Source organism: Nuphar pumila, chromosome 6 (assembly GCF_984573655.1).
Source record: "Nuphar pumila chromosome 6, dmNupPumi1.hap1.1, whole genome shotgun sequence".
Taxonomy (NCBI): Eukaryota; Viridiplantae; Streptophyta; class Magnoliopsida; order Nymphaeales; family Nymphaeaceae; genus Nuphar; species Nuphar pumila.
In genome coordinates, this window is record NC_143254.1 from 5,584,326 (window position 1) to 5,602,537 (window position 18,212).

Consider the following 18,212-nt stretch of genomic DNA (forward strand, 5'->3'; position numbering starts at 1 on the left):
GATTTATTTTATTCTTTTCGTATCTTGTATTTTTTTTTTGCCGGGGGGGGGGGGGGGGGTGGGAAAGGAGAGGAGAGGAGAGGAGAGAGGGAAGGTCGAGGGTTCGAAGCTCGGATGGTCAGCGTGTCTTGGCAACTCTCAGAATCGTCTCCAGCCAATCAGAGAACGAGGCCTATCCTATCACCCCGCTCCTCCAGGCTCCAACTGTAACGATACTGGTACGTTTCTTTTGTGAAATATAACGCATTTTTAACTTATCGGCTTTAAGTTTCCTTTTGTTTTTTTTTTTCCTTAATCGTACTATATAATATATAAAAACAAAAACAGGGTAGCCATTTCAAAAAAATTATCACCTTTATAACTGTTTTTGTATATTGTCGAATATGACAGGCAAAACAAAAAGATAACATGGGCACCATTTGGTTTATAACTCCTTTAACGTTTTGTATCATACTTTCTTCAAGGGTCACCTCAGCCTTTTCTTTAATTTATTGACTGGTATTGTCCAGGATTAGCCTCTTCGTAATTTTTTTATTTTTTGAGAGAAATAAAAGTTTCATTGATATATTAGTGGTGAACATTGGTTTGTATAGTACGGTGTGATGAGGTATCACACCCATTATAACAGAGTAACATTAGATGCCGAATGAGACGAGGCTGTTTACATAACAAGCAAGAAATAAACAGAACAGAGAATTCGGTGAACAAAAACAGTATACAGTAAATCTGTATTTGCTGAGGCCCGAATAATCTGCAGATCCCTCTAAATGATTATTCAGTTTCCCCCAATCCAATCAATCGGAAGGCCCGACCATTTCCGACGAGCTCTAGTCGATACTTTCCATCTTAGTCTAGCGTTAAAGGGCTGCATGATCGCTCTGAATACCCCTTAAACAAGCACTGATTCCTATCGGTCCAGAGTAGCTTCCATGCTGATAAGGCCCAAACTCTCCAGATAAATTTCCATCTCTTTGCAATTGTTCTCTATTGGTTTTTAAAGAGTACTATGAATGTTGCTCAGACTTTGAAAATCTGCATGCCGTGAAATTCGCAATATTTATTGTAGGTTCTTTATAATTTTGCCTATTTCTAATATGTTGAAATTTATCATGATATTTTCATGATTTTTGCAGTTTCTTCATTTGTTATGTGTCTTTGCCTTTTTCTCTTTTATTAATTTCTAATATTTTAGTTGCACATCAAGATGTTCTCAGTAATTTCTTGTGAGATTTTCCCTTCCTAAGCAATGTTGTTAAAATCAGTTCACTAGGTGAATCAGATTCTTAAAACAAAAAACCCTAAGCATCGAATCCGTGAATCGAGTACTTTTTACCATCGGATGACACGTCATTAAAAATATTAAACAAATTTTTTAACACCCTTAAAAAATATTTAAAAAATGAATTGAATTTGTTGTGAATCGTCCCCTTTTGAATCGTTATTGGGTCCATTCAATCTGAATGAGCCGATTCAGACCGAATTTAACAAAATCCCAAGAAACGAGATTTTTTTTTTCTTTGGCTCCGACTCAAAGAGAAGGAAAACATCCCCAGAACCTCCAGCAGAGTAGACAGGTCTCACTTGTTCAACTAACTTGAAGCGAATGGACTATAGATTTAGTTAGACTTCAGCCCCACCAAAAACCTGAGTCCAGAACTGGATCCAGCTAACTTGCACCTTAGACTACCCACAGATCACCTGAGTTCTGGACTAGCATCAAGATGGTGCATGAGGCACATTCACATCCAGACAAACTCATGCAGCAAAACTCATAAGAACCTGCTGATCCATATTCAAAACCATACACGTGAACATCCTCTTTCTAATCAACAGCCAGAATTGCCTGTGACTTGAGAATCCAGAAGATTGGTGGTGACGGCAACCAGTCCTGGCTCTCTCATTGGCGACAGGCACACAGGTCCAGGTCTGAGAAATGGAATGATTGACTAACAGAAAGTCAGCTCCCTCCCTTTTTCTCAGTCCTTCCTATGCAGCCTGATTATGGAAGGGTTTTGATCATGCAGCGCTTAAGATATAGTAGTGGTTACTAACGCGGGGAGGAATCCTGATTGCCATCAACACCGAGAAATAGAAGTAAGAAAAAAAAAGGAAAGCCCTGCTGACCTTTATAGTGAAGTAACGAAAAAAAAGAAAGGATTGGTTGGTTCAATTCCCCTCCCTGCTGATCCAAAGCAAGAAATGATCAGCCTACCTCGGTCAGTGGTGTTTTCAGTAGCAGGCCGGTGAGTAACGCATAAGAACCTGCCCTTGGGAGGGGACACCAGCTGAAAATGGCTGCTAATACCCCCTGTAAGCTGAGGAGCAAAAGGAGGAATCCGCCCGAGGAGGAGCTCGCGTCTAATTAGCTAGTTGGTGAACTTCTAGAGCACTAGAAGTTGAATACTGGGAGAAAGAAAAGATATACCAATGGAATTGGTCTTTTCTTTCTCCGCTCTAAACTACCAGAGGTTAATTGCTAAGTCAGCCGACATTTTCCAATTGATCATGTGCAAGGCGTGCCCATTTTCAAGAATGAATCGGATCCAATCATCAAGATGTGGCTACATCCTAATGCAGAATGAAGGAATAACAGCTCAGGACCAGATCTACCTGTTTTTTGTATAGAAGGCTGGTGGTTCAGACTGAATCATCTGGGTCCATTTTACAAGCAAAATTTGCACCAAACCAATGTGCCCATTGATTCAAGTGACTAAGACTTGGAACTTTATTCAGCTAAACTAACCAATTCCTGCAAAACCGATGTGGGTGATGAGGTAGGTAAGTTCTGTGAAATCTCATCATGAAATAAATCAACGCTGAACTGATTGAATTAAGTCTCTTATTTTATAGGATGATAATGTTACAGCAATTACAAAATATTACCAAAAAGCGACTCATTGAGTCCCTGCATAGACACTCTGCGAAGATAAAGAGGGCACCGAGTTGGAGTCTGTGCAGAAACAGACCTATGACTTTGAGGTACCAGCATCAAATAGGCTCCTGACTGCAACCTTGACTGCACCAATAGCACCCAGTTGTCTCATTTCTGGGCTCAACCCCTGAGTCGCATTCAACGAACCCTCGTCCAACTGAGCCCCAACATAGAATGCTATCTGCACGAAAAGAGTGAGTGAAAAATTCTTCATATTGTGTGGAGGCAGATCGAGGGAGTTGAAGAGATCATAGGATGTACCCAACTAAGGACTTATTCTGTGGCAAACCAGTTAATCCACCAAATAAAATTCAAGCGAAATGATTATAACAATGAGGCAAATATAGATATCTGTAGAAGGAAGGATAGGCCATACTTTAGTGTTTGTAGCCCTTATATCTGAAGTAAAACTAACAACTAGGAAATTCCTACCTGAAAGAAAATTCTCATCTGTTTGAAGCTTCCCTTGTGTATCCCAAACAAAAATCACTCCAACATATTTTTCCCTTCTAGCTGTTGGATCCATTTCAGGTTTAGAGGTCATAACTCAAAAACACAAACCAACAGCTGAGAAGAGAGATATAGAGGTAGGAGTCCATTGATGGAAAGGAGCTGGGGAGAGCTACCTTCCCAAAAGAATCTCTCTCTCTCTCTCTCTCTCTCTCTTGCACACATGCGTATGCATGTGCGTACACTGAACAAGCAAGTACCAAAGCACACCTTTAGGATATTACCAACAAACAGATTCATGAAGAATTTTTGAAACGGAGTTAGAAAGTTGAGGGAAGAAAATTCCTCAAATTGTCTATAATGTTCTATTGCTGGCAATGATATCTCAAGTACAGAAATTAGTCCACAAACAAGGTTCTCAGGGTCATAAGCTCTTATGGGTGTTGCAATAGTCTTTCGAGAAACATGTCTAAACCATCCTAAAATAATCTTCTCTGAATTTCTTTTATTATTATTATTCCTAAATGTTTTTTAATATATCGACTTCTAATACTAACTCTATTTATCAGTTTATAGTTCATTTTAACATATGTGCCTCTACATTTATTTTCTTCTTGTTGCTTTTTAGTTGCCCAATGCTCAACACCATATAAGAGTATCACCTTACAGTAGCTTTGCAAGAGCATCCCTTTTTAATCATAGAGGCACTGTTCTATTGCTTAACACTCTACTTGTTTATTGTTACTTCATCCATCCAATGTAAATCTTGTGAAATCTTCCACATGCCCGTCATTTTGTTGCCCCTGGATCCTTACGAATCACAAGTTTGGCACTGTTATTCATATTTATATATATTTTTTGAGAACTTTGGCATCGTTATAAACTGAGGTTCTATATCTTGATTATGTCACTTACTAATTTTCTCACTGATTATATTTGGATTCTGCATATTCTATTTTTGTTTTATGAACTCAAATAATTTTTTCTAGTGTACTAATTTCTATCTCAACTAACAAGTACCATGTCATGTGTACAGTATACACGAAGGGTCTAATCTTGTTCAGAAAATGAGTGCTGGCCAATTGTAATTAGAACCAAACTTATTTCACAGATTTTATAGTTCCATCATACATATCTTGAATGATTTCAATATACAGGATAACATTCTTCTTTACCACTACCAAATTAATTTCAATATACGGTATCTCATTCTTCTTCAACACTGACCAAATTAATTACCTTGAAACTGTCATATGCTTTAAAAGATCAAGCAAAACTATAAGAAAATTTCTCCTGTCTTTGAGCTTTTATATGAGTTGCTTTAACGAGAAAACAACCTTTTTTGTTAACCTTTTGAGCATGAAAAACAAATTTTGTTATCTGAACATGATCATTCTTTTTTCAAATATTTTTTATCATATTTCTACTTTATCGCTATTGATCAAGTTCTTTCTCTTGTTTCACTTATTTTCTCCATTTGTTGTTTAACAAGTTACAAAATTATTTTCATCCATCTTTAATTTGATTGATATCATTCAAAATTAATTTTTATCATAGATGAGTGTAGCTGAGATGTGTATGCTTAGATGGATGTGTGGAAATACAATAAAATATAAGATTCGGAACGAGGAGATACGTAAGAAGGTAGGCGTTGCACCCATTCAAAATAAGATGAGAGAGAATCGTTTACGGTGGTTTGGGCATATTCGGCGAAGGCCTAATGATGCTCCAATTAGAAGGATGGAGAAATGGGAAAATATATTAGTTAAAAGAGGTCGGGGTAGGCCTAGGAAGACATGGATGGAGATGATAGGAAAGGATATGAATGCTTTGAACCTCACCGAGGACATGGTGTTGGATAGAAATGATTGGAGGAGAAGGATTCATGTGGAAGACCCCGAATGATTTTCTTTTTTGGTTCATATCGCCGACCCCAATTGTTTTGCGATGAAGGCGTAGTTGTTGTTTGTTGTTGTTGTTTAATTTGATTCTTTGACTTTTCTTTGTCTCTGTCTTTAATATTCTTCACATGGTTTATTTCTTTTGCTACTCTTCGTTAACTGGCACATGTTTTTGGCACATTCTTCAGTACTTGGTACAGATTTGGTCATGCACATCATATTGGAGATGTGGTGGTCTATTGTTTTACTACTTTATGCTTGTCTAAATCTATCATACATTTGACTTTTATCATTCTTCAAAACATGCACTTTTATCCTTTGATTGATTTGTGAATTTTCTCAATAGATATAAGCCTTGCCTTTTGATTCAACATATACCTATTATAATGCACCCTACACTTTAAGTGTTGAACACATAAAATTTGGCAAAAAGGTACACCGGGCATTGGTGAATGACATGTATGAAGAACCAAGGTTCAGGTATCCACATAACACAATTAAGGGTAATCATTAGTAGTATTGCATAAGATTAGGATAATCGCCTATTTTCAATTTATCTCTTTCTCTTTTCTTTTTTAAATTAGGACTAGAAGTCTGTCAACAAAAAATTAACTTCTGATCTATGTCACAAGGACTCGCCCAAGAGCCCGCCGCACCCATGTCGTGCGTTGTGACGCGGGTGCGGCACCCAGATGTTTTGCCGCACTGGGTGTGGTCAACCCACACCCAGGGTTATATGTGTCTAAAATGGACTCAGTCAACTTTGACCGAGTCCATTTTGGTCCACCTTTAAAAAAATGGGGGGAGGGGTGTTTAGGGCACGACTCCTCCCTTCCCCTCCCCACTGACCCCTCCTCCTCATCCTTGCCCTCCCTTACTCTTCCTCTCCTCCTCTTCTGATGGTGGCGGCGACGACGGCAACAAGAGTGGTGACAACGGCGATGAGCAGCGGTGAGAGCGGTGATGGTAAGTCTCTCTCACTTTCTGTTCCTCCTTCGCCTCCTCCTCTCTTTTTCTTCTTCCGCCTCCTCCTTTCTTTCTTTTTCTTCCTTCTCCTCTTCCTCCTGTCTTTCTTCTTCTTCCTTCTCCTCCACCTCCCCTCGTTGGTGCAAGGGCCGAACCCAGCAAGCCAAGGTTTGGCTTGTTAGAATTCGCCCACCAATGTTCGGTTGATGCTGAGGAAGGAAATGATTGTGAGAAAGAGGGGCGGCTGCAACAAATGGTATGATCCTTCATGCAATGATCATGCCCTATATGTTATATTTATACTGGAAATTAGATTGGGTCTGGATATTACACTATGTTACATCAGTTCCAGACCCAATATAAACAATACAAAGACTTTTGGATTGATACATAGATTTTGGGTCCAGATCCAAACCCGTAATGGGTAAAACGACCCTGTCTCAATACCCTCCCTCAAGTTGTGCATGGTCATGCACCATGGACAACTTGCTCTTCAAGAACCAAAATTGTATGTTGGTAAGACCTTTAGTGAACAAATCCATCACCTGATCAATCGTCCGAATATAAGCAGGTTCAACTTCCTTGTCTTCTACCTTTTGCCGAATAAAATGTTGATCAATCTCTATATGTTTTGTACGACTGTGATGAATGGGGTTGAAAGAAATATGGATGACACTCTGATTATCACATAAAAGAGTAATGGGTAGAATAGTTTCTACTAATTCTACCAAAAGATGCCTCAGCCATGTAACCTCTGTTGTAGTTGCTGCCATAGATCGATACTCAGCCTCAGTACTGGATCGTGCAACTGCACGTTGTTTCTTGCTACTCCATGCTATTAAGTTTCCATCAATAAAAACACAATAGCCAAACACCGACCTTCTGTCATCTGGATCTTCAGCCCAATCAACATCTGCATATACAATTAGTCGATGATGCTCTCCTTTAGTCTTAGATTGATGATAGACTAAGCCATCCCCAAGTGTTCCCTTTAAGTATCGAAGGATTCTCTTGACAACATTCATATGTTCTGTGTGTGGATCATGCATGAATTGCGAGACTTGATTCACTGCATACACAACGTCTGGTCTAGTGAAAGTGAGATATTGAAGCATACCCACAAGGCTGCGATATTGTCTGCGATCTCCATATGCCTCCCCATCCTGAGCACTGAGCTTATGATTCAATACATTGGGAGTGAATAAAGGTTTACAATCCTTCATACCTGCCTTATCCAATAAATTCAAGGTATATTTGTATTGAGTTAATGAAAGATATCTATCCTGCCGGTCTACCTTAACCCCCAAGAAATAACGTAGAACCCCCAAATCTTTCATCTTAAACTTTCGACTCAGGAGAGCTTTTGTAGCTTCTATATGTTCATCAGAATTCTCAGTAATAAAAATATCTACATATATGAGAAGTAAAATACTAACCTGACGATCTCGAAAGATAAATAAGGAATGATCGAGGTGAGATCGAATGAATCCATGTCGTTGAACTTCGACAGAGAAGCTATCAAACCAAGAACGAGAGGCCTGCTTTAGCCCATAGATGGCTCTTCGTAATTTACAGACATAAGTGTTGGGGTTGTGTTCTGCATAACCAGGGGGCTGCTCCATATACACTTCTTCTTTCAGACTGCCATGCAAAAATGCATTTTTGACATCAAGCTGGCTGAGAGTCCAACCATACTAAACCGACAAAGATAAAATTAATCGAATGGTTCCCATCTTGACTACAGGGTTAAAAGTCTCATCATAGTCTTGCCTGTATTCTTGAGTAAAGCCTTTGGCTACAAGTCTCGCCTTGTAGCGTTCAATGGACCCATCAGGTTTATACCCAAGTTCCACATCCATACAAGGCTTCCATCTCCTCATTCATAGCCTCAATCCACTTGATTGACATGTATGCCTGTGAGAAACTGACGGGTTCATCTTGCTTTTCAATCTGAGAAACAAATAATTGCAGGTCCGTAGAGAAGTTATAACTGACCCATCTCTCAGTAGGGTGGCGAATTCTTCCAGTCCGCCTGGGATGCACATCAATTTGCTGAGCATTATTCTTGTTTTGTCGTACATAGATGACTCCTTGAAATTTTGCGGTATCTGAAGTAAGCATGCTAGGAGCCTGCACATTTCTCAAGTCTTCCATCTGAGGCTCTACATCGGTCTCACTCTGTTCAACAGGTGATGTGTGACATGAGGGAACATCATGTGTCTCTATCTGGTTAAGTAACTCAGTAGCAAGCCATGGCTGATACCACTCAACGGCCCTGTTGTGCCCATCTACACTTCCTGAGTCCTCAACAATGGTTTCATCAAACACAACATTTCGTGGGACTCTGATGCGATGAGTGGTGGGGTCATAACATAGATTCCTTTTGTATTGATAGGCATATCCAACAAACTTGCACATACATGCTTTGTCCTGAAACTTATCACATTGAGAGCTATCAATATGAACGTAACATATACAACCAAACACTCGTAATTCATTATAATCAGGTTGAATCCCGAAAATAGCAAAATAAGGGGATTGGTTCTCTAGCAATCTCATGGATAGACGATTTATGATATACACAGTTGAGTGAAAGGCCTCTGTCCACAAACTCACGAGAACGTGAGTGTCATGCAACATACTCAAGGCACTTTCCACAATGTGTCGATGTTTTCTTTCCGCCACACCATTTTGTTGTGGTGTATGTGGGCAAGATATACGACGACTTATTCCATTATCTTGGAGAAATTCAGTAAATTCCTTTGATAAATACTCGCCTCCTCCATCACATTTGAAATATTGAATTTTAGACGAGAATTGATTACAGACTGAAGCGAAAAATGAGCGAAAGAGTTTGAACACCTCGGATTTATGTTTCATAAAATAAATCCAAGTATATCTGAATAGCTATCAATAAAGGTTACGTAATAGCGACTACCAGATAAAGAAGATTGTGGGGCAGAGCCCCAAACATCAGAATAGACAATTTCAAAAGGCACTGAAGCTCTTTGATTTATTGAATTAAAAGGGAGAACATGACTCTTACATAGTTGACAACTTGAACAAAGTGAAGTATAAGACTCAACATTCAAACTATACTCTGGAACAAGTCCACTCGACACAAGTTTCTTAATGAAAGAACCATTACAATGACCCAAACGACGATGTCAAATCTCTGGCTTATTACACTGAGATAAACTAAAACAATCTTTACACGACACTAGCTGGACTGGCTGAATGACCGACGAATTTGATGAAGCACCACAAACAGAAGAAGAAAATTCCTTGAGGACATACATGTTTCTTTGTCGTTCTCCTTCAACGAACGTCTTCTTCGTGAGAAGATCCTTGACACATACAGAAGAAAGAGTAAATTCGACAGAAGAATTAGAATCATCAACAAGTTTAGAGACAGAAACAATATTCTTAACAATACTGGGAGAATAATAGACATTGGACAAATTTAAGGAAGAATTAGGGAGTGAAAGGTTAACATTTCCAGTATGAGATATAGAGTGAAGGGTACCATCTCCAATTTTAATATGAAAATTTTCACTTAAAATTTTACCGACATCACCTGTCACATGTACTGCAGCCCCAGAATCAATGTACCAGGTTCCTTGATCATTCTGCTTGAAGTTTAAACTTAAAAGATCAGATAGCAGAAGATTCTTCACATTATCCTTTTCATCATCCTTCGAGTCTTCTCCTATTCTTCCTCTGTGAGGATTCTACACTATTAAATTTTCCCTTGTTCTGTGGGTTGTACCAACAATTGGCTTTGATGTGCCCTCTTTTGTTGCATTGAAAACATGTCGGTATATTTCTGGAGCTCTGGTTCCCTGGAAAAGGGTTAGGTGACATGTTGGGCGTGGGCAACAATCCTTGCCCTCCTTGACTATTCCTTCCCTGTCCACGTCCACCTCAAAAGCCTCCACGTCCTCTTCCTGACATCATCCCTGTAACCAATACATCATGGTGGCTGGAGTTCAGGGCCATTTCTTCTCCTCGAATGGTAACTTCATACTGCAATAACTTCGCGCGAAGATCTTCAAAACTTGGCAAAGAAGGAAGACATAGGGAGAAGGTGACCAGCATGTGATAATTGGATCCAAGACCATTCAGTGCCTGTTGAACCTTTTCTTTGTCAGGAATTTCACAACCCACCATGGCCAGTTTATCAGTGATGGTCTTGACTTTGTTTATGTACTCTGTAAATGACAAGTTTTCTTTCTTTAAGAGCTGGAATTCTTTCTTTAAACGTAGGATTTTGGCCTCTAAAATCTGTGAATAAGTTTGCGCCAACCTCTGCCATAGCTCCATAGCTGAGCATTCGTCAGGAATGCCCACTAAGACCTCTTGAGAAAGAGTAGAGGTGATGTAAGCAACGACTGCTTGATCTTTTCTCCTCCATGTCCCAAATTCTGGATTACGAATCAATTTGTCGGAAACCTCCCCTTTATCATCTCGCTCCTCCTGCATCACAAACGCTGGCGGAGCATGAACTGTCCCATCGAGGTGTCCGGAGAGATCCAAGCTCCTGATAAAAGGCAAAATCTGCCTCTTCCAGGTCAAGTAATTCGAGTGGTTCGGTTTTTCAGAGATTAGTTGGCCAAGAAAGCTTGATGGTAGAGAAGGGGAATCCATGAGGAAAAGATAGGGCACGAAGAAAGATCAATACAAAACGATAAGTGCAGTGAGTGCAACAATATCAGAAATTTCAGCAAGCTCGTCCTTTTTTTTTAAAGACAAGATAGTTGCAAATAATAAAAAAACTTGAATTCTGGAGAGGCCAAACAAGACAGCAGTCTAATTTAATTGAATCGAAACAGATGTGTTGTTGACGTCAAGATGGGCTAGGCGACAGGAATATCAAACAGAAAATTAGGGTAAAGAATGCAGTTCGGGCAAAGGACAAACCAAATCTGATAATAAGAACAGATCTGTCATTAATAAAGAACGACGTCAAGAGAAAAGAAGAAGAGGATTTCAATCTGATGCAGCGTGAACAAGTTTCAATCTGTTTCACGCGTGCTCATCCAATAGTGAAAATCTGTAACATGGACAAATTTCAATCTGTTTCACGTGTGCACAAGTATTGTAAAGAGATAATCGTGCAGATAAAACAACGTCAAGAAATAAAGATCGTCAAGGAATAAAGATCGGGTGTGGTAACGTTAAGACTGATGCAGCGTGAAACAGATTTCAATCTGTTTCACGTGTGCACAGATGTTAACGTTCAAACGTTCTGATATAGAGGGAAGATCGACTTCAAGAAATAAGATTCTGCCCCTTTTTTTGTTTTAGTCTGAAGAGAAAAGAACGTCAACAAAAAAGAGGGGAGAGGGGTAGGGAAGAATCACGGCGACCTGTTGATGCGCTGGATCTCGCAGGGCACACTTTCTGGAACCACTTTCGTGCACATCAGGCGGCGATCAGAATCGAGCCCGCTCTGATACCATGTTAGAATTCGTCCACCAATGTTCGGTTGATGCTGAGGAAGGAGATGATTGTGAGAAAGAGGGGCGGCCGCAACAAATGGTACGATCCTTCATGCAAGGATCGTGCCCTATATGTTATATTTATACTGAAAATTAGATTGGGTCTGGATATTACACTATGTTACATTAGTTCCAGACCCAATATAAACAATACAAAGAGTTTTGGATTGATACATAGATTTTGGGTCCAGATCCAGACTCGTAATGGGTAAAACGACTCAGTCTCAATGGCTCTGGTGAACCCAATCCTGGGTTCAATAGAACCGAACCCAAGCTTGGGTTTGGTTTTAAGTTTGGCCAGTTTTTTTTTATAAATTTTATTTTAATACAAATATTTTTTTTGGGTTTTAAGGACTAAAATGGTGAATTTATGCATGATGAATGGTAGATTGTTAATTTGATTTATTACATGAATTTATGCATATGATGAATTGATGATATGATAATTGTTTTTATTTCATTAGTGTTTAGTTGAAACTGTTATATATATACCTTCTCCAAACACTTAAAATCCGCACAGCCACACAAGTGGAAACCAAAACAAGGTTGATTTATGGAAAGTTAAGAGTTGTTGATAACAAACTTAATAGTCCTTTACTGCATCACAGTTAGGGTATTGGGTGATGATAAAAGATAAGACATGGATTTTCTTTGATAGATTGGTTCTTGGTGGTATTGGGTGATGATAAAAGATAAGACATGGATTTTCTTTGGTGGATTGGTTCTTGGTCATAACCAATAAAAACAATTCCTTCAAGTCAACACTATGATACTGCAAAAATCAGCCAACATATTCCTTGAAGTATGTGCATGAGCGTCTATGCATACATAGATAATCCATCCAAATTTAAGGTCCTGATTGATACTGTGACATTCTGGAGAGGTGCTTTATTGTTAATCACATGCCACTGCAATAACTTCAAATACAAAACGAAGGTAAAGAAATGCAAAAAATGGAGTTCAAGAACATACATCACACTATAGATATAGAAGCATGCAGATGAGAAACTAAGCCTTACCTTCCCAGAAGCATTCCGAGCAGGTGATACATATAGAAGATTCCAAAATGAGCTGCCATCTTTTCTGAATTGCAACAAGCGCATCATAAAAGGTTATTGGTATATCGCTCAAAAGTATCCATAAACTACCAGTTCATTTTAATTCTAAATGATAGATAATAGTCCTGGCTAAGTGCTAATATAAAGTTTTAACGTGCACCTGTAATTCAAAATACGCACTTGAAAAGCTTTCCCACTCTGGATATTTTCCCTAACCTGCAACATGTAATGAATGCAATTAACATTTATAAAGGTACTACTTGCAATGAAATGAAATCCATGATGTCACAACCAATCTTTCCATCCGATAAATATTGAAATTTTCAAACAAGGCTCAGAAGTAAGGTTTAAATGTTTAAATACTCACCTGACACACAGTTTCTGGATCTGTGCCAGGTCCCTGTAAAAATCTACAGTTACGTCCCAACACTTCATGCCTAGAGTAACCTAAAAACAGGAAATGAATAGGTAAATTATAGAAATTTCCCTCCAAAAATGTGTGCAACACTGCACTGAATCCAAATTTGCCGTTGGATTTATACTGAAATAACTAATTCTAACACTATAGCTTAAAGTGCTTTCAGCATCTATTAAATAAACAATCTGAAGTTGTTCAATATCACAAATGGTAGAGTTTGACATGACAATAGCGAACTGAAGCATTTTAAAATGTGTACTATAACCCATAAAAGGAAATATTATTGCATGTATCCTCTTAAATGTATTAAAGCAAAAGGTGTGATTTAAGAATTTGGAGAAAAACCTACAAAACGATGGTTGTAGAGCTTATAACAACCCTATTGCAACGCAAAATCCATCGAGGGCCTGGAGTTGTCACCAGGTGTGGAGCTTGCTTGACTTCTTATAGAATGCACAATGAAACACAAGAATTTAATATGAATCCACAAATAACCATATGATCCCTATTCTATCAGAGACCATCCAGTATCTAGGATCGTGGTCTAGTCTGTTGGATGCACTAGTATCAAATAATGTATGCAGGTTCTGTTTCTTGAGCAGTTGTTCTACCTGATATTTGCTACACAAATGTGACAATAACCAGTTGTTCTACCTGATATTTTCTACACAAATGTGACAATAACCAAGTAAGTCTTGACCTAATTTCAACTAAAGTATACAGTAAAATCTGAAGGTTGCTAGATCAGTGTTCTAGCCCTGAGTGATAAACGCTTTATGGATCCATAAATCCAAAGTTATATCAGTCTCCAGGATTATGGTTTAATATAAGCAGACCTGCATCAATCCAAGTACATAGCCCCTATTTCCTCTAATGGGAAAATCTTGTGAGATATTTGGCAAAAAAAGGCTAGAAAAAAAGACCTGCCTTTCTTTTTGCTTGGGGACAAGGCTGGTGTTCAAATTCAAAACCAAATCATGAACTGAACAAAAAGCATAAAGTTGTAAAACATTTAAACAGGAGATGGAATATATGGAACTTCTTAAAGTAAACATCAAAAACATGATGAGAGCAGAGTTCTGCCTAACAGACTGCAAGGCCATATAGGAAAATTGTAAATAATTGAAAGAATCATAAAGAACTACTGGTGCTGCTACTAGGTTGTTGCAGCAAGCATCACCATAGCTAAGTTTACATCTAAACAGTGCCAACCTGTCAAATTTAGAAACGCATCACTTGCATAGACAATGGGCATATCAAGTAAATGCGGATCGGTTCTGCAACACAAAATAAAATCTGTAAGAAAGTGCAACATGATCACAAGAACCCTAGCACCACGTGTATGATTAAATGATTAAATAGGAATTTGCAACAACTCACAACACAAAGCTAGCTTTGATTCTACCAAGAGATATGTTCAAGGATGAACTGATTTGAGTTAGTCCTGGACGGATTGAAGATCTTTTTCCACAGACAGATTTTCCTATGAGCTTGCTGTAGTGGGCCAATGTAGACAGTATGTTCTTAATTGCAGTCGTAGCCTTCTCTTTCTCAAGATCAATGTCTTCGCAACAGTCTTCATGCTGCAATTCTGTACCAAATTATAAGCTTATATGCCCCATAACCAAATACAGACAATAATCACAAAAACATAGTATTCATAAAATCTTGTGAGATGAAAGAAAGGCAATTCCTTGTAGCTTAAATCCAAAAAAAAGGAAGCTCAACCACTAACCTCTGCTGTTAAGCTCTATCGAAGAATCAAGTAACAACGAGTGACTCGACCCGCTAGCTGGATCTTTGAAAATCTCTCTTCGACAAGAACCAAAACAAATCTCTAACTTTGGACAATCTTCCTTGACATCAGACCTTCCTGGGTCGGTACAATGCCTACTCCGTGTATATAAATATGACTGTCTAGAATCTGGTCTGCTCACTATTTCTACATTTGGGAAACCTGACTGAGATAGTCTCCCTTTTTTCGAGATAGGAACCTGAACTGCAACGAAGTGAATCACCCGGCCATCATCTTCTGAAAACACGGGGCTCAAGTGGAAAACAATCCAAATGGGTGTCCCATCCTTCCTATAATTCAACAACTTAATCTGAAGGCTTCTCTCCTCCCTAATTGCTTCTCTAATTTCTAGAACTGATCGTCTATCAGTATCTGGACCCTGGAAAATTCTCCCATTTTTTCCAATAACTTCTTCTCTAGAATAACCTGACATTTTCAAGAAACCTCTGCTCGCGAAAACAATAGGGTGACCAGACAGGTATGGATCAGTGATGAGAAAATTCTCGGGCATTTCATCCAGAATCTCCGTTATCCAAGTCGAATAGCGGCTACTAAGTGACTGATCAATCAGTTGGTTATTACCCAGTTCAGTTCCCATCTTTCTACCTCTGATCAAGATTCTCAATCCCATAACAGGCATTCAAATCAAATAAGAAAACTAACTACAAAGCCCACAAACTGTCGGCCATATTTTCTTCTTGGTAACTCAAGAAAAGCCCAACAACTAAACCAGAAAAAGAAGAACACAAGACCAGGGACTACTCGACTATTAATTAGCTTATTCGTCAATTGATTCCCTGCCACCCTGTTCAGTTCCCTTCTTTCTTCCTCTAATCAAATCTTCAACCTGATAACATTCATCAACTGTACATCCAACAGCAACGATTCTTGTGTACCTGAAATTTCATCATCAACAGAATGAAACAAACATGAATAACTCAATTAACTGAGCTACAAGTCCATCAAAACACAAGCCCATGATAACAATTGATCATGGTATCTAAACTATCGCAAAAAAAAGACCACAGAAATGAATGGATCACTCGTGAAAGATAAACACAATAACTAATGAACCTCAACAACCACAAAAAAAAAAACACATCACCCACCATCATGAAACCCAAAATATCTTCGGGGAAACAATCACCCACCAATCATTTCGATATAAAGAGGATCCGACCACGTTCCTGGTTTTAGTCTTATGTGCAACAACATTAATACAATGATATTCTTTGAAAATGAGTCCCCATGAGAGCAGGAAGAGGAATAACCCAAGATTGAGAGAGAGAGAGAGAGAGTCTTAAGTGGGTGTGGTCATTAGCGGTTTAACGATTACGATCACAAAGAGGGGTGGGTGTCGTGGGACCAAGTGGGTGAAGGAAGAAGAGAGAGAATGGCGAACCGGTGGGCGGTAGCAAAAGCAGAGGAAACGGATCGAGGGTGCCTGTTCAAAATTGGAGAGTTGTCGACTTACGTGTTTAATATTCAGAGGCAGACGTGCGCACGCGCAGAGAGAGAGAGATGTGATGAACATGGTTCGACCCAACTGGACCCAGCACCTGGAGCACTAGACTCTGACTATCATCCAGGGACGAGAGAGAGAGAGGTGACACCACTAGAAGACGTGGATGGATAAGCATCCGAAATGCTCTCTCTGACTATAGACTCTGACTATAATCCAGGGACTAGAGAGAGAGGGATGACACCACTAGAAGACGTGGAAGGATCAGCGTCCGAAACTCTCTCTCTTTCTCTCTGTTTTTTTTTTCTGGCTGGCTGGATTTCTGTTTTACAGCAGGCAGCGGGCGAGTGTTGGGTGGGACCCCTGGATCCGGAAGTCAGCCTGTGGGCTGGGCCGCCTGGTACCCATCTGGTAGAATGGTTAGACTTTATCGTTCCCAATGGGAAAAAGGAGAACAACACAAAAGTTGCAATCATGACCATCCTTATTTCGGATACTGAATTTCCTCATTGGTTGGGTCCCAGAAACGATATCGAAAGTATTCAAACTTGCTGGTTGTTTTGGGCTTGGCTTGTTGCCGATGGTATCAGTTGGGCAGCGGGTTTAAGTGACCTGTTTCACGTCGGATTTTTTCCTTCTTTTTTTTATTATCCAGCTGGGGTTTGTCCCATGGTCACAAGTCTCGTGTAAGGGAAAAACTTATGTTAAATTAAAATTTCATCGACAATGTAATAACAGCGTGAAAATGGCACGATAAAAGTACGATATTTTAAAAAATAAGTGATGTTTTTTTAAATATCGTGGTTTTCATAATTGCATCGGTTTATCATCTTGTGATAAATTGAAAGGTTAAAAATAAAAAGACTGATATTTGTTGCAGAAAATGACTGTATCTTTGTAAAATAGTGCGATCTCTGAAATGCCTCACAATTTGCGGAAATCATCTTCAGTCAACCTTTTTAAGACATTTTTACCATTCGCCCAGACGAACCTACTTATGTTCTCATGATAGATACATACATCATCCGAAGGTCATAAGAAATCTCAATAAAAAGGATATTCACATGAACATTTCATAACCCGATGAAATTCACATAAAAGATTTTGCGAACCTAGTTAAGTTAAATCCCAACAAAGGATTTCACATATCAAATTCACACATCTTCTAAAGTTTGCAAACCCTATGTGAACCTTCTATAATTGAAAAGTTCTAGCTCAGTAGGTTCTCTCCATATATTTGTGGCAAGTGGTTTTCATGGGTTTGTTAATAATCCCAACATCTTAGCTAAAGGATTACACTTCAATCTTGATTGTAACACCTTTCCAAAATTAGATGTACTCTTGAGAGATCCAACTGTTTTAGGAATCTTTCTAAATCTTTAATTACATTTTTCTTTCTTAGATGATATATGTTATGCCTATCTAATGTACATATATTTAAGTTTCACTTCTTAGCCCCGTGGATACAAACACAGGTAGACTCCTAGATCAAGGCCATGACGCAGGCACTGTTTTCATACATGGGTGGCTTTAGCCTGGCTAGGCACCATTCACCAGTTTCGGGTGAGAGACGATAAAAGCGAGAGACACTCCCAACCCCACCATCCTGATGAACCAGAATTTTACTCAAGAGTTTCTTCTCCATACGTTGCAGTCTATTACAGAGGGTTCTCCTATCTTCGTGGGTAGGGAGGAGCAATCTTCTGTGCTAAAAATAAAATTTCACAAA

General features: G+C 39.0%; 1 protein-coding gene across 2 annotated transcripts; it reads right to left on the reverse strand.

Annotated features, from left to right (window-relative positions):
• Positions 1 to 2,586: 2,586 nt before the first annotated feature.
• Positions 2,587 to 16,468, reverse strand: LOC149833744 (protein TWIN LOV 1-like). Of its 2 annotated transcripts, none has more exons than XR_016432709.1 (8): positions 14,962 to 16,105; positions 14,607 to 14,817; positions 14,439 to 14,503; positions 13,176 to 13,255; positions 12,969 to 13,024; positions 12,770 to 12,833; positions 2,884 to 3,113; positions 2,587 to 2,749 (listed from the first exon to the last, which is right to left on the reverse strand). XR_016432709.1 is itself a non-coding variant. In XM_090010991.1 (8 exons), the coding sequence occupies exons 2-8, from the start codon at positions 15,659 to 15,661 to the stop codon at positions 2,967 to 2,969; spliced, it is 1,323 nt and encodes a 440-aa protein (XP_089867117.1). In that variant the 5' UTR covers positions 15,662 to 15,917; positions 16,131 to 16,468; the 3' UTR covers positions 2,826 to 2,966. The 2 variants fall into 2 exon arrangements, 1 of the variants encoding a protein (XP_089867117.1); XM_090010991.1 differs by lacking the exon at positions 2,587 to 2,749 and adding an exon at positions 16,131 to 16,468 and having other exon boundaries at positions 2,826 to 3,113; positions 14,962 to 15,917.
• Positions 16,469 to 18,212: the final 1,744 nt, after the last annotated feature.

What these genes read in the sequence shown, in the direction of transcription:
- LOC149833744 (XM_090010991.1), bottom strand. Translation starts at nt 15,661, where the DNA reads ATGCCTGTTATGGGATTGAGAATCTTGATCAGAGGTAGAAAGATGGGA. An exon ending in ATCAAAGCTAGCTTTGTGTT is followed by an intron (nt 14,504 to 14,606) that starts GTGAGTTGTTGC and finishes TTTGTGTTGCAG; the next exon opens with AACCGATCCGCATTTACTTG. An exon ending in GTGCGTATTTTGAATTACAG is followed by an intron (nt 12,834 to 12,968) that starts GTGCACGTTAAA and finishes GTTGCAATTCAG; the next exon opens with AAAAGATGGCAGCTCATTTT.